The 17,318-nt window shown below is 42.8% G+C and overlaps 1 protein-coding gene across 1 annotated transcript in view; it reads left to right on the forward strand.

Annotated features, from left to right (window-relative positions):
* Window positions 1-1,244: 1,244 nt before the first annotated feature.
* The window catches only part of LOC142930106 (anoctamin-5-like), a 61,925-nt gene continuing 45,851 nt past the window's right edge, over window positions 1,245-17,318 (forward strand). The window contains exons 1-8 of the mRNA XM_076072169.1: window positions 1,245-1,268; window positions 6,395-6,510; window positions 6,954-7,088; window positions 11,806-11,911; window positions 12,669-12,729; window positions 13,759-13,904; window positions 14,571-14,645; window positions 15,940-16,165. Of these exons, the coding sequence (XP_075928284.1) occupies window positions 1,245-1,268; window positions 6,395-6,510; window positions 6,954-7,088; window positions 11,806-11,911; window positions 12,669-12,729; window positions 13,759-13,904; window positions 14,571-14,645; window positions 15,940-16,165 (889 nt within the window). The remainder of the gene's footprint in view (window positions 1,269-6,394; window positions 6,511-6,953; window positions 7,089-11,805; window positions 11,912-12,668; window positions 12,730-13,758; window positions 13,905-14,570; window positions 14,646-15,939; window positions 16,166-17,318) is intronic.

The raw sequence follows: 17,318 nt of genomic DNA on the forward strand, positions 1-17,318 counted from the left end.
AATAGAAATGTGGGAGGCACTGTTGGCACGTCCATATAAAACTGCACATGTTATCCCGTGGATACAAAATGCAGGTTAAGAGGAAGAATCGAGGCACGGTGATAAAAAAAAACGTGATAACCCAGCAGGGTTTGAGCCAGGATAGTGCATAACAGGTCTAAAAGTGTGGTGTCGGGCTACATGGTGGGCAGCAAAGGGCAGTCCATCAAAATTGGTTGTACTATACATACTATACGTCTTCACCAACCCACATTAACCAGAGTGGTGAAATGTGGATTTGAAGCTGTCGTGACTGCAAGGATCCATACTCTTTGGTTCTATTGGGTAAAGTCACGTAGGTAAAAAATAAACCAACAAAAATCACGACGTTTTGGCCACAACACAAGTGGCCTTCTTCAGGTGAAGGAACAGAACTGTCGGGACGACAGCACTTCAATTGAAATGTGGTCAAGTAACCACCATGATCTGTGTGGTCACGGGGAAGCTCTCGCAGAAGCTGACAAGCTTCCATCTTGGCAGTAATCATGTTGCCTCTTTTTTACTCTCAGCGTCTCTGCAGCGCTTGCCGCGCTCGCACTCCTCGCCCCATTCACCCCCACCCTCCCCCTCTCTGACTTATTTAACTGCCCTAACCCTGGTTTCTCTCCCACTTCAGTAAAACAGTTTCCTTGCTGTGGTTGTCACACCTGATGATGAGTGCTTGTGTTGCATTCGAAACGTCGTGATTTATTTCTATTTTTTTTCACCTACGTGACTTTACCGAAAGAACCAAAGAGTATAGCTGACAAGCTGTCAGGGCAAAAATGACTTTGCATATTCCAACTAATATTTTTTGCCCTGGTTTGTGTCTGACCATGCTGGGCACGGCTTTGTTAAAGTGTACGATATTCAATGGGGTAAAAGTCCCCTAATGGTAATACAACTTTATACCACAGGTGTACTCACACTGGAGCAGCGTCGACATTTATGAGAAAGCTTTACACATGAGTACCATGTGCGGTTCTTTACCGACATTCCCATCCCTGCACCTGCCTCCCCTGTCCCTAATGCAATGAACCCTCTACCCCCACATTACCTATGCAGAGCTCGTGGAGAGAATGAATGAGGAGGAGGGAGCGGAGGGGCATGAGGCTCAGCCTTCAACGGTGCCGCAAGACTTTTCGACGTCATCATTTCAATCTACCCTGGCCCAGGTACGATGCGGCACAACGTGGATTTGCACAGCCTATAAATTAACTTGGCTAATGTCAAAAGATGGGAAATTCCTGGTATTTACAGATTTAGTTGTTGTTTGCATTCACCAACTAATGGGCCCCAAAGTGTAGACATGGCTGCTCCTCATTTATAGATTTGCAGCCTTTGCAGCAGTGCGTTTTGGTGACTATACTGTGCTGATGAGTCCGAATGAGGATTACACCGGTCCACAGTTGCATATCACTGCATAACTGCTGCTGTTAGTCTGTCACATTTGCTCAACTTTATTTTGATGGTGGTTTAAGATAGCATTACCACAATGCACTTTAGAAAATACTGATGTTTTTTGTATAATGCACAGGGGCTAGATGCTTTGTGTACACATTTCTCCAGGTCTCTGGTTTCCTCCCATAGCTAAATGACACAGTGTAACTGGTATTGGCCAAACGTACCAATGCTGAAAAAATACATGCAAATTATTCAATTGGAATTAAACTAAGCAACTTCGTTCTCGACTGCAAAAAAACAGAACTTGGTAGGACCCTCCTTGAAAATAAAAATGTAAACTCATTGAGGTTTTCCTGGGTAAACAAGTACATCATCATAGCAATAAACAACTTGCATACAAATAGCAGATTAACTTATGTCCTGATACATGTATCATGAGCTTATGAATAAATATACATTTCATGCATAAGCTATTACATCTCTCATATTCGTGTGTGTGCTTGCCTTTGCGTGTAGGACACTATCTACTTTTGCGATGGAGTCCGTCGGATCGATTTCATCCTCGCGTTCGATGATGAGGTCCATTCTCAGGACGCCATCAACAATCAGGTGAGAACGAGGAACCTACAAATAATGCTCCACCTTCCTGCACCCAGCATTATCACCCCTCCCCACGTGCAACACCACACGCCTCTAAACCTAGGTTTGACGCAGTGGTGCCAGCTCAGCTCTCTGACTGCTGAGTCACCCTGCCACCTCCATACGAGTCTTTAAATCCACAGTATACATCCTTTATCAAACTGTATCGTCAACTGCAGACCACGCTAGTCAATGAACGCTAGACTCCCATCACTCAACTCGCACATCCATACCCTGAACCATACGCCTCACTGCTTTGGCGAACAACAATCAATTATCGTTACGTATCACACTCCATCCACAACTCCTCAATAAATACACCACTTTCATATTGCACACACCGACACCCAGACATAACTTACAGGATATATGTAATATCCACATTCTAACTGCCAAATGGAAAACTATTATAACAGTGCTGAAGTACCCAGTATGCATTCTCTGCAATATTGATGTTTTTGTTTATTTTGTTGCTATTGTACCCACGCACAATGGATCTATCTCCCTTGTAAAATAGCAAAGCAACTAGCTAAGTGAGACCATCCCTGTAACAAATAAGGTAAACTCAAAGAGTTGATTGACAAAGAGCTGTGCAAATTTTTATTTTATTAAGGTCTGCTGAAGTGACACCGACTGAAGCATTTCAGTGATGCTACTTTGCAGAGCCGTTCTCTGATTGATTCCCATGTGAGGCTCTACTCACTGTAAGAGTTCAAGAAGTTTCCTCACCTCTTGACTTGACTCCCACAGTGACACAACTGAGAACAATGTATAACACAGATGGTCAATTTTGTTTGACAGAAGAAGAGGACCGAATATCAGGCAAGCCTGATGAAGATGGGGCTAGATCTCGAGATTGAACCCAAGGAGGTAAGTTTCCTGCGTGTCTCTCTGCTATAGATGACAGACACTGTATACAAATAAAAAGGTGTTAGACTGTGATTGCTTCAAAATTTCACTGCTGGCATACATTCCTTGAGTAGGAGCGCTAAAGATCCCCGCTGGAGGGTATATGGCCTACTCTTCTCTGCTTGCCAGACGTCTTGAAAGAGATAGCGAATACCCATACTTTACCCCACCATGCACAATCTTAAGATGGATTAATTGTGGCTTAGCCATTTATACTGGAGGGTATAACAGTCTCCACCTTAATGTGGCATGCCAGCTATTTATACTGTAGTAATAAGTGTTCGATAACTGCACGTACGTTATGCAATTTGCTTTTGGGTTGTGCCACACGTTGATCGGCACGAGGTGCTAACAACACGTGACACAAGCACGAAAATCCACGCGGCCGTGGACACTCTTCCAAATGAGACCATCCTGTTCCCTTGAACTCTCACCTGGTCAAACAAAGTCTAATAAATACAACTAAATGCACTCATCTAGAGTCTGACGATGAACTTCGTGCCATCCACTAGGAGTCGGTGAGCGGACGCACCACCTTTGTGAAAGTACACGCGCCATGGAACCCACTCACCACCTATGCCGAGATTCTACACATCCAGGCAAGATTCTGATGGTCATTGTAATGATGATCATGATGATGCCGATGATTGTGATGATGATTGTGGTGATTATTGTGATTATGATGGTGATAATGAATGTGATGACAATAATGTTTGTGAAGATTCATCATGGTTGTGATGATAATTGCGATGATCATGCATGTGATACAGAGTATGATGGTGACGGTGATGATTGTGATGATTATAATTTATGACGTTCAACGATAATAATCGTAGCACTGACATTACGAGATATCGAGAGACGTAAATATACAAACGGATTAGAAAAACGTACATTTGGAAAAATTTGCATATTAGCAACATATTGACTCTTTTTAGAAAAGTGAATGGGCTCGGGAAGGGCACGTTGCTTGAAGGGATGATGTCTGCTGGCCGAAAATGACATTGGAGTGGCAGCAGAAGGAGAGAACGTGCCCAAGATGATGTATATCATAGAGATGGCGAGATAAGATTGGCTCATGTGCGTGTGCTCATGACTGGGGATATTGGTGGGACAACTTGAAGAGTGGGTGGGATATGCAGTGGAGGCTTTTGGCATATTAATTGTTGCATTATAGGACTTGTTGTATTATAGGACTTGTTGTATTATAGGACTTGTATTATAGGATTTGTATAGAATGTTGTATTATAGAACTTGTTGTATTATAGGACTTGTTGTATTATAGGACTTGTTGTATTATAGGACTTGTTGTATTATAGGACTTGTTGTATTATACGACTTGTTGTATTATAGGACTTGTTGTATTATAGGACTTGTATTATTATAGGACTTGTTGTATTGTTGGACTTGTATTATAGGACTTGTTGTATTATAGGACTTGTTGTATTATAGGAATTGTTGTATTATAGGACTTGTATTAGAGGACTTGTTGTATTATAGGACTTGTTGTATTATAGGACTTGTATAGAACGTTGTATTATAGGACTTGTTGTATTATAGGATTTGTTGTATTATAGGACTTGTTGTATTAAAGGACTTGTTGTATTATTGGACTTGTTGTATTATAGGACTTGTATAGATTGCAACAACTTGGGGAGACCTTCATCCATTCGTGGACTGATTTTGGCTGATGATGATTCCATGTGCTCAAGGCAAAGGGTTTAATACATTTAAAATCAAACAGGTGCCACTCAAGGAGAGCGACCTCCCCCAGGTGTCAGGCTCAGACAGTGGGCCTCTTCACTACCTGGGAAATATTCACCACCTGAAGCCGGGAGCCGTGCCCAAACAACCGGACTATTTCACGGCACCCTACCGGCGTTCGCAGCAGGACATCTATCCTATAAAGGATCATGACGTCCTCATCCCACCGGCCGTACGCAGCCAAATCGTACGTTTGTATCAATGCTGTATAAATAATGCCAGAATGGGGTGGTTTTTTTGCAAAAACATGTTAATTTAAAAGGGTTTTGTCGTGTTTTTATCATTTTAATTAAAGTTTTCAGCTCTGTATCGCAACTTGCGATCTCTGAGTGACATGTGGTTAGAAGTGTAAATCATTATGGTTTATTAAGAATGCCTGGATTTATGATTTATGGGTTGTGGTAATATGTGTCCCTGTAGAGAAAGCTACCAAATTTTTGGGATGCTTAACCAGGAGACATGGTGAGCTAGCAGCCCCACCCTTTGTAAGTCCTGCCCACATTATATAACCACGTCCCCTCAATCACTCTCCCCTGCACAACAAAAGAATGAAAGACTACTGTTGATATGGTTCTTGGTGAGCAGGTATCCTGTCGAGCCAATATTGTGGGCATTTGGGGTTTTGATAGTATTGTATTCTGAATAAATTGCCTTTGTGCATGGAAAGCATGCATAAAATGTCTCCTTGAAATCTGGATATTGTACTTGCTGAAATCGGTACATATCTGCTTCAGTTTTTGGGGTGTTCTATGGACCTTTCCGAGTCGGGACTCAATAAGAGTTGTGGGCCCATTATAACTGTGTAGGCTGGTGGTGGTTGGAGAGGGGGAAACATTTCAGAGTGGAGTGAGTCAATAATAGCTTACCCACCCAGCCCTATGTTTCATGCATGTTATGTTTGTCATGTGTGTCATGTGTGCTCACACAGGTTCACTACATGCTGCAAAACCCCATGCCACAAGACAGCACGAACATATTAAATATCAACCAAATGATTGAAAATGGCTGCTATACTGCAGCCTATCCACTGCATGACGTAAGTTGTTGGGGGGGTAGGGGGTGGAGGGCACACTGACACCCTACGGGAGGCCCAGGTACGACACCTGAATTGCACACCTGTATAGGACGCTATAGCATAGTCTAAAGCTTACCACATACTTAACATTAGTGTCCCACAGAGATGCGCCGCATAGGTGTCCAGGTTCCCCAGCTCACTAAACACACCTCTGATTTGCATGGTTGGCTACATACGGTGCAAAAGAAGTTCAATATCCATGCATTGGAAAGGACTCCACGAGCACTCTAGAGAGCCATTCTCAAGGGTATTTGGCCGACTATTTCACGTGGGACAGAAGTCTTTGGAAGAATTAGAAGTACCCACACTTCATCCCACAACACGTGAACAACCAATAGATTAACTGTGGGTGCACCCATTTACACTGCTTGCTGGGAAGAAGCAGCGTGATTAAGAAACGTGGTCATTGTTTTAACTGTCGTTCCCATGAAATCAAATGGGCGACCTCTAACTTTGCAAGTCCAGTGCAGTGTGCAACACCATTACACCACAGCAGCGCCACGGCAGAGTTTTGGGGGGGTGGAGCTGGTAATTTGTGAATGTCCATGCAGTGTTTGTGACTAACAATTGCTTTCCCCATGTCAGAGTGAGTCTGTTCATCCCACCAAAAACCCGAACACGCTGGGCGACCGCAACACGCTGCGACGGGAGTGGGCGAGAGCCGGGCGCTCTTTCAAGGAGCAGCCTCTTGACCTTGTGCGGTAAGTTCATGCCCTATCCACTGCTGGATGAAGACTTCCCCAAGCCTTCGCCATCTCTCCCAGTCTCCTGATGCAACGATCCATGTGGCTCCTGCACACATGCTGATTTCATTACTTAAATCTCTGTGGTGCACATCCTCTCAGACGCATTCCTTCTCTTGACTGCCACATCATTCTTAGTCTCGACCACAGGCCATCGTACCTCTTAGGGACGTGCCCTGTCCAGAAAGGTCCTAAGGCTGGACTTGAATGCTAGCTGGGAGTTGATAGCACAGACGGCTGGGGAAATGGAGTTCCAGAATAGCATTTGCCCATGCCTTCCCTGCTCTTCACATTTCCCTCCAGCCCATGGTCCTTGCTTACATATTCGATAGCTACACCACTGGTGCCATGTGCGGTTGGTGATGTTTGCGCTGTGTGTGCGAGTGATGTTGTCGGCACAGGTCATACTTCGGGGAGCAAGTGGGGCTCTATTTTGCATGGCTCGGCTTCTACACAAAGATGCTGATCTTCGCTGCAATCGTCGGCCTGATCTCCTTTTTCTTTGGAGTATTCAGCAATGACCGTGACATCACTAGGTACTGGCCCGACACATGCATACAGACAAATGCATACAAACACACACACACATACACTCATGTGTCAGATGTAGAACTCACACAGATCTCCTGCATAGCAATACAGACTGAACAATGAGTATCAGCAAGCACCTACTAAGGCTATACACAAGTACATATACACGTAAAGTACATATAGACATACATATACACTTATATACAATCCCATGGGATGCTGCCATGGCGTAATAGTTACATTTCTAGAATTGCAGTTTATAGATTTCCAGTGCGATCGCCTGGCATGGCAGCTGAAATAATGGCTAGGTTTCTTCAGTTATCCCACATATGCTCAGCAGTATAAACGGAGACACCGCAGTTAGATGATTGGCAGTTCAGATGTGATGGGGTAAAATGTGGGTACTCCCACCGTGTCCAAGACGTCTGGCCATCATGGACGAGTAGGCCAAATATCATCTCGAGGGGCAATCTAGAGCATTCTTTAGTGGAGGACCTTCCACCAGCAGTGGCATGAGCAAGCAATTTCAGGGCCACATCTTTAACATTTCACTATTAAAGTACATATGCACATATATACAATCTCATACAGTTTATATACATATACAGTACAAATATAGTACATTCAATATATTGTATATGTATATATGTTCCAAATGTCTCTGTTTCTAAAAGTAAATCCAAAAAATCAAGCCTAGCTACAATATTTCGGACAATCCAGGGAAAATTAAACATTGTTTTGGATTGCTCAGAAAACATGACATCGCCCATTGTGACGTCACTCACGACGACACGTATCACGTGGCATCGGGTTTCGTCACTCTTGTTCACATGAATATATTGTACATTCTTACGAATTGTAAATAATCCGAAAATCAAAAGCAAAAAATATTCAAATCCAAAATGTTTAAATGTGAAACGTATCCTTATAATACGACTTACACACATAGACTCTTTGGAGCTGCATGACGGACAGCGGGGAGCAAGTGCAGGAAATACATTGCTGTACTCTGTGTCTGGAGTCTTCGCTTCCCATATTCAACCCGTACTGACCAGTGTGGGATGACTAGAATTAAATAGCCCTCATGACCCACGAGGTGTGGGGAGGCCCTCAGCCAGAAGTCGATTGATAAAAGGGCTGTAAACACCCCTGAAAATCAATACATAGAGATGTTACACCACTGATATCAACGAAAATTATAATTAAACATCAGCAAATACCTTCTTTGGTTCTTTCGGTAAAGTCATGTAGAATGAGAATAAAATAATAAATTGATAAAATAAAATAACACAATAATATTCTCACGATGTTTCGGCCACAACACAAGCGGCCTTCATCAGGTGAAGGGACGAGACTGTCTGGTAGGACAGCGCTGGAGTGAAAGAGCCACGTTCAGATCACGGCCTTTAAGCTGTGTGAGAGGAACAAAGCACCTTGACAAAGGAATTAGCATATAATTTAGCATTGAAATGGCTGAATGATTAGCTTGTGACTGGTCACAGAAATAGCTATGTTAAAAGTTAAAGCATACACATCCGCAGAGGCACCCCTTGATAAAGGAATTAGCATAGAATTTAGCATTGAAATAGCTAAGTTAAAGCATACACATCCGCAGAGGCACCCCTTGACAATGGAATTAGCATAGAATTTAGCATTGAAATAGCTGAGTGATTAGCTTGTAACTGCTCACAGAAATAGCTACGTTAAAGTCAGAGCATACACATTCACCGAGGCACTTAGTACAAATCAAACAGGAGAATTTAGCATTGAAATAACTAGGCGAATTTAGCATTGAAATAACTGAGTGATTAGCTAGTGACTGATCACAGAAATGACTATGTTGAAGTCAAGGCCTACACATCTGAGCTATTCACAGTACTATATAGTGAACCAATAAGAAAACGTGCCAGTTTGTAGGTGGGGGAGTTGATAGTAGCTGCCATCGTTGAGAACTACTCAACGATGGCAGCTATACAAAAATAAAAAGAGATCCCACCAACAGCCTGGTCACCAAAACGAACAAAATCATCTCTGATTCAACAGCATTAATTGATGAGATCAAACAGTTCTCGTTGAAACCCTCTGCTGCCAGACCACCAAGATTATATGGCCTTCCAAAGATACACAAAGAAGATACACCCCTTCGTCCCATCGTCTCTACTATCAACTCCCCCACCTACAAACTGGCACGTTTTCTTGCTGATATACTGCGACCTTTCACTGGAAAAACCACCTCTGCGGTACTAAATTCTACTCACCTGGTATCGACAATCAAAGGCATTTCCCTGTCCCCAAACGACCTGCTTGTCAGTTTTGATGTGGTGTCCTTGTTCACCAAAGTCCCGGTACCTGACACCATCGCTATCATTGAAGACCTGGTTCATCAAGGACTGCATACTGATGTACCCCCCCTGGTGAGACATTGCTTAACCAACACATACTTCACCTGGAATGGAACTTTCTACAAACAAACTGAGGGCACCCCAATGGGCTCCCCCCTATCTCCGGTTGTAGCCAACGTATTCATGGAAAAATTTGAAACTGACGCCATCCAGACTGCCACTCTACGCCCGACCTTATGGAAGAGGTACGTTGATGACACCTTTGTCATCTGGCCACATGGCCAGCCTGCTCTAGACCAATTCCGCGACCACATCAATTCCATACACCCAGCAATCAGATTTACCATGGAGGTCGAAAAAGATGGCAAACTACCCTTTTTGGATGTCTTAATTAAAAGGAGACATGATGGTTCAATGAGCCACTCTGTCTACAGGAAAGCTACCCATACAGATGCTTACTTGAAACCGGATTCCCACCACCATCCATTCCAGAAGAACTCCCTCATCAAGACTCTATACCATAGAGCCCAATGCATTTCCGACCAGGAACACATTACCAGTGAACTCAAGCACGTACACCAGGCTCTCAGGGCTAATGGCTACTCCGACTACACAATCCGCAAAGCCATCACTCCAGTCATGAAGAAGGATCCTCTTGTGGAGCCACTCAAAACCATCACCTTACCCTACATTGCAGGGGTCACTAAAAAGATCTCCAAAATCCTGAATAAACACAAGATCCAGGTCCGATTCAACACAGTACATAAAATCCGTGATTTAGTTCCATCTGTAAAAGATGCTGTTCCAGACATACAATACCCGGGCGTTTACAAACTAAAGTGCCTCTGTGGTAGTAGCTACATTGGAGAAACCAAAAGACATATCTCGGACCGCATCCGCGAACATAAAGCAGACTTGAAACACGGTAGGACGAACTCCTCTGCCTTGGCAGATCACTGTTATAATTCAGTGGGCTCACATGACATTGACTTCTCCAAGACGGAGGTTCTTTGCAAACCAACCGACTACCATGAGAGATTCGTTCATGAGGCCATTCACATATACAAGCACAGAGACAATTTCAACCGAGAAGATGGATTCTGGCTTAGTAACCACTGGAAAGATGTTTTAAACCATTTCTGTTCTTAATTAATTGTATTTTTACGATGACCTTCAGACCGCAGCTCTTTCGCCAGCATTGACTCTTAATACCTCTCACACCACGGTTAATGGTATGGTTTTACAACATGGAGTATAATAGCGCCTCGCAGCTGTCTCTCTCCCCCTCCTCTGTTCCGACCATGGACGAACTCGTCCGTCTGAACGGGGCCCGTAGCTATCCGTGGTGCTAAAGTTGAGGGTAAGAATCCACCCATTTTTTCGCCATATAGCATTGTGATATATAACGACTTATTGTTGGTAGCTTAGCTGATTGGAGAATATAGAGTTTATTGATAACATTAAGGTAATTTATATTTTAGTTTTTTATTGGTTCACTATATAGTACTGTGAATAGCTCAGATGTGTAGGCCTTGACTTCAACATAGTCATTTCTGTGACCAGTCACTAGCTAATCACTCAGTTATTTCAATGCTAAATTCACCTAGTTATTTCAATGCTAAATTCTCCTGTTTGATTTGTACTAAGTGCCTCGGTGAATGTGTATGCTCTGACTTTAACGTAGCTATTTCTGTGAGCAGTTACAAGCTAATCACTCAGCTATTTCAATGCTAAATTCTATGCTAATTCCATTGTCAAGGGGTGCCTCTGCGGATGTGTATGCTTTAACTTAGCTATTTCAATGCTAAATTCTATGCTAATTCCTTTATCAAGGGGTGCCTCTGCGGATGTGTATGCTTTAACTTTTAACATAGCTATTTCTGTGACCAGTCACAAGCTAATCATTCAGCCATTTCAATGCTAAATTATATGCTAATTCCTTTGTCAAGGTGCTTTGTTCCTCTCACACAGCTTAAAGGCCGTGATCTGAACGTGGCTCTTTCACTCCAGCGCTGTCCTACCAGACAGTCTCGTCCCTTCACCTGATGAAGGCCGCTTGTGTTGTGGCCGAAACGTCGTGAGAATATTATTGTGTTATTTTATTTTATCAATTTATTATTTTATTCTCATTCTACGTGACTTTACCGAAAGAACCAAAGAAGATGAATCATTGCAGTCACGAGAGCTTTAAATCGAAATCAGCAAATACATTTTACTTTGGAAAATGCTTGATGTTGGAACCCATAATTTAGTCTGACTTTGTTTAAAGGGAGGGTATGACACATTCAAAGGTGGCATGACCTTTAGGCAAATTATATTTCTCATCCAAGTGTACTATGCCCATTAGTGTGTTTATGTTCGTGCGTGTCTATGTGTGCAGTGGAGAAATATGCAACAACACCATCGGAGGATCCCTGGTCATGTGTCCCCAGTGTGACCAAAAATGCACCTTTTGGAGGCTAAATGATACCTGCGAGACTGCGAAGGTATCACACAAATACACCATCGATGTTCCCTCTAAATAAGGATACTTATTGGTTTTTGGTGCTGTGCATCATTATCACAAAGCCAACTCACGTTGCTGAGATTGTATCATTAACATTAACCATGATCACTAGATTGCAGCACATCATGCTAAACACTATGCTGCCATTCGTGTGGGTGTTAAAAATTTTTATACTAATAATACACGTGTGATCATTTTTAAGGTAGTTAGTTATAGTTTTAGCAAATAGGGCATTTTAATGGACTAAGTCGATGGTTAGACAAATACATGAAAATGAATGCATCGTTACATCCCAGCGGGAGTGCAAAAGTTACTTTGTCTGAGTAAATCCGACACGATGTATTTCATGAGTATTTCTCCACGATCAATACAAGTGGACAAAGTATTTTGAAATCTGAATTTCAGTGCTAATTAGTTGACATGTCATGCCGAAATAATGATTATTCACTTTAAAGTGTCAGAAATGTATGTCCACAATCATGGAACTGCCCATTGCTTATTTTGCTCTTTCTGTCACATTTATACAGATTTGTTTGATACATGAATAGCGCTATAATATCAGACATTGTAGAGCATTGTCATCTCCACAATTTAATGGATGTTTCATGAGTGATTAATCTATTTTAACTTAAAAATCAATCGATGCATCATTATTTCCTGCTGTTGATATTGAAAAGACGTGGATGCTAAGATTTAAGGTTTAATTGTGACTAACACCTCTGATTGTGCCGTTGCAGACTTCACACATGTATGAAAATCCGGTCACCATATTCTTCGCAGTTTTCATGGGACTTTGGGGTAAGTGATGCTAAGCATTGGCACACATTGTCCAGACACAGTGACAAGTATCAACATGTTTGCAATGATGATGAGCACATTTGGCCACATACAGTGTTAAAGAAGTTCAACATACATACGTACAACCATATACAGTACCATCATGTCTTGCAATGTTCGTATGCAGTGATCCTGACAGTCCTATTATGAACCCACTGCTCAATGAGGGCAAATTTGGACCATGACTTGCACACATTGTCCTACTCTTACGAATGATAACCGATAATCTTTAATGTCCACTGTGAAGCAGATGGTGTGTATTTTTGTGTAATTAATACACGGGCAATATTAATCAGGGCAGCCACATAATTTGAACCACGAACCTCTGCAACAAGCAACGAATGCGGTACCCCAAGGCGATTCCATGAAAAATGCAAAGTGGCCAGGTGGCTCAGAGTTCAGAGTGCTGCGTTGCCGCCGCTGAGATTCTGTGTTGAAATGAAAGTGGCCACCTGCGATTAAACCAGTTTCTCAATTATAGCAAAATGATGGTCTCAACTCAGTCACCGATATCTGCACAACAAATACAAAAAATCCATAATGTTAAAGTTGGTTCTGTACTTAATTAGGCTACATTCCAGCTCTGAGAATAAAAATGTTAGCTTGACTATCACGTAACAAACGCTCCTCTCCGTGGCAAAGCATTTGGGAAAGAGCTACCCCTACTGTGTGGACCAGAGATCACAGAGGTAGCTCTGTGATATTCACTTTTGTGTAACGTTTTGTAACACGAAGAGCAGCACTGCTCTGTTATAGATCCAAAGGAAAACTCAATCTCATGCCATGCCACTCAGTGCAAGTGGGATAAAATTGTGGCAATGTACCAAAAAAAGCCAATAAAGGTATTTATGAAAGAAAAAAAAAATACTAATGAAGTTACTTTGAACATTACATTTAACAGACTACATTAGGTAACCTTTGAACCCTTGAGCAATCGATAGTGAAATTACTTTTCTAAGTAAATCCTCCCCGTGTGGTGTGTCGCAACAGCCACGGTGTTCCTGGAATTTTGGAAGCGTCGCCAGGCATCGCTCGCATACCGCTGGGACTTGACGGCAGCGGCGGAGGAAGGAGACCCCATCCGGCCCGAGTACCTGGCTCGCTGCACGACCACGAAATGTAACATCATCACCATGGTAATGCTTTTTGCTGTCACCACGGCGACTACCTCATTGCACACACACACCTCTGTTTTGTAATGTTGCATGTGTAACTGTTCACTGTTTTCCTAGTTTTTCTTCTAACATATTTGTTGGCCTTTGGTCAATTGTGTTTTCCTCCCAATATTATCCCGATTGTCCTATCGGCATCGTTATGAAACAATGTCCATTTGGAACTCTATGTTATGGAAAGGTTTGCTGAAGCAGATGTTACATAATTACTTATAAGATCCCTTCAAGTGAACACACACTAGAGGGTGGCCCTTTCGCATCAGCCCTGCTACAAAGAAATGTTCATGATGGTCAAACTCATCTTTTTTAATTCTGAAAGGTGAAATTTGTCCAAATTAAGAAAAGAAACAAATGTAATATTGGTGACCAGGCTGATCGGCTTACTACTTGGTTTTATTGGAGGCAGCTGCCTGGGTTAAAACCAAGAAATATCAGCGCTGCCAGCTCAACTCTCAGACATCAGGACCATCAAATCCATTCCTTTATATCATCGCATGCTTAACTAGTAGTGGGGAAAACAAATAATAGTTCATCAGTCAACCTTAACGGCTCACACTAACATTGGTCACTCCGACAGACTAATCTATATACAAATGCTTTTCCGTCTGTGTCCGTGCATTGTGAGTGCAGAAGGAGGAGCCTCATATGCCTAAGAGGATACTGAGGTTCCGATACTGCCTCTCCGGGATCATGGTGTTGTTCTGGGTGAGTCCGCCAACTCAACAGCAACATTGAACCCCTTCTCCTGATCCAGTGAGCTATGGCCAAGTCACCTGCTATGTGCCTCATCTTGGAGGCGAAGCAGGTTTTGAGCCTGGGTACTGCACGAATGGGTAACCATCATGCACAAAATGGACTGTAGGCTGCTGCAGAGCTACCTTGTGGCCAACAGAGAACTGCATTCTTTTGCTTCCATCCTTTACCAACCTGTACTGGTGTGCATGGTGAAGTATGGGAAAATAACCCTGACAATCTGCGCAGGGTTGGGAAGGCCATCATCCAGCAGTGGATTCATATACGGGTTATACACATATATATTTTTACTTGACCCAATCCTAACCTCCACACTCTGCTCCACCAGTCAGAATCGCTCTCAAACTATGTTGTTCCTCCTGTGTGATCCATTGAGTGATTACAAGTGGGGGTATAGATACATGCATAATTATATAACTTACAGCCCTTTGTCAATCCAATCACCTGAAATATCTACAGGTGGCCCAAGGCAATGAATACATCATGAGCCGTATCATGTTATCCACCTGCTCCTGTCAACCTCGATTTGGGTTTCTCGAGACTAGTCCTCGGCCTTAAGGCCAGATGGAAAAGATTTCCTCAGCTCCTTGGCCTTGAGTGTGTGGCCTCAGTCCGAGGAGTTTTACTAGAGGTACCGACCTTGACACTGGCCTCATACTAGCGCACCCAACCTTGAGTGACCTTGACACTGATTGTGCCCTAAAAAGCTGCCGCCTTGGCCTCACCTTGGCCCTGTGGCTTTTGGTCTCAACTTCACATCTGAACGTGGCTCGAGGACAAGCAGGGCCAGGGATAGTAATTCCTTTCATAACCTTGCATCATTTTCTACAATTGACCACGTGACGTTACCATTACACGTTCATTGTGTGTGATGTTAGCGAAACAGCTCAGGTTTTGTTTAACATGTAGGCTTTTCGCGACCAATATCATCCATAATATTTTTTTTGGATTAGATTGCGTAAATATGTGTCATTAAACCCACCACCACCCGACAAAGCCAATTAGTAAAGTTGTTCACGTAAACAGAACATGCCAATTCATTACTAGTATAGCAAATTCACAATATCTACAATCTGAGTACGACGTTTTGCCAGTCATTTGGTTCTGCTGTAGACAAACGAACTGGCACCTCCTGAGCCACACCAGGCTAGCTCGGCACAGCTAACTCACGGCTTGGTTATATAGTGGAAAAGAGCTACAAGACTGTAAATCTCACCCACCTCTGTGTTTCTTGTGTTACTGGCAGATCCTCCTGATTCTTTCTGCAATTTTGGGTGTGGTTGTTTACCGCCTGACCATCTTTGGCATACTCTCCTCGAGTATCCCCAATCATGTGACCAAGATCAAGGTGATCGGTGCCCTACTCACACCTGATATGGTTACCACCATCACGGCCTCCATCCTCAACATCGTAATCATATTACTACTCAACAAAGGTTACGACAAGCTGGCCCTCGTCCTCACTGATCTGGGTAGGTGTCATCACCATCACGGTTTGCATATGTTTATTTTATTATACGCCACAAGAGAACACATGTAAATTTGAAGCTTGGATAAATGTTGTGCATGGTAAATAATGTCGCTGTAAAAATGTCATCATGATTTTAACCTTGCACCATGGGGCCATGAATAGCAGCATCAGTGCATCATCCAGTCACTTGTTCAACTACTGCCTGTTTTTGTCAGAACTTTCTTAAATTTTTCCTCCAGTTTCATTCCGATTGGGCTATCAGAATCGTGTCTTGAGATGAAGTATCCAATGGGATCTCTTGTAGACCAGTGCAACCCTTAATGTCATGAAATGGCCCTAGAAGTGAATATCACTGAGCTACCTCTGAGACCCTTCATTCAAGTGAACTCTGGTTCACACATTAGGGGGAAGCACTTTTCAATCCACACTACTACGGAATATAATGTTAATCTCGTAACAGTCAAATTGCTCATTCTCACAACTAGAATTTCACCAAATTTAGTGATGAACCAAATGGTGTATGTTACAAATGTATATGCCATCATTAGTAACCGTCCTGAAGCCATCAATTCACTGCACTTGAGAACACATGTTACCAGAGGCCGCTGCCTGGATTTAAACCCAGGATCTCAATGGTGCCAACTTAGCACTCTGATTTCACCTCTCGATCCATTGAATCACTGAATGTAATTGTGGGCTGACCCTCACTGCTGCATTGCTACCTTCTAGTCAGCTGTCAGCTATCTGCTTGTGTTGCTCATGTTGCCAGCTACTGAGCCCTTTATTAGTAATTTATCCTGCTGAAGCCTGCACCCCCTCTGAAAGGTGACCCATGATAATTACTAAGATACACCTTATAGATATTTGAGAATCAAGTGCACTGGCTTTCAGACATCATACGGACAGTGTAAATGGCTTAATTGCAAATGGAGACTGAAGGACACTCCACAGGGCGAATGTGGTGAACAACACCTGGTAAACAACTTGTGCACTGTCACTCATTCCCCAGCAACATCTTTGAAATTAACTTTTGATCTTCAAATTCATTTTAATGGATATCAAAGCACGTTACATTGTGAAATGTTGCTATTCCTCAATGCGGCATAATTATCAGTGGCTTCTCGTAGCCTGTGTGCCAGAAACTATGAAAGTAA

This window comes from Petromyzon marinus, chromosome 37 (assembly GCF_048934315.1).
Source record: "Petromyzon marinus isolate PM22_M1 ecotype Great Lakes invasive population chromosome 37, UKy_Petmar_22M1.pri1.0, whole genome shotgun sequence".
Taxonomy (NCBI): Eukaryota; Metazoa; Chordata; class Hyperoartia; order Petromyzontiformes; family Petromyzontidae; genus Petromyzon; species Petromyzon marinus.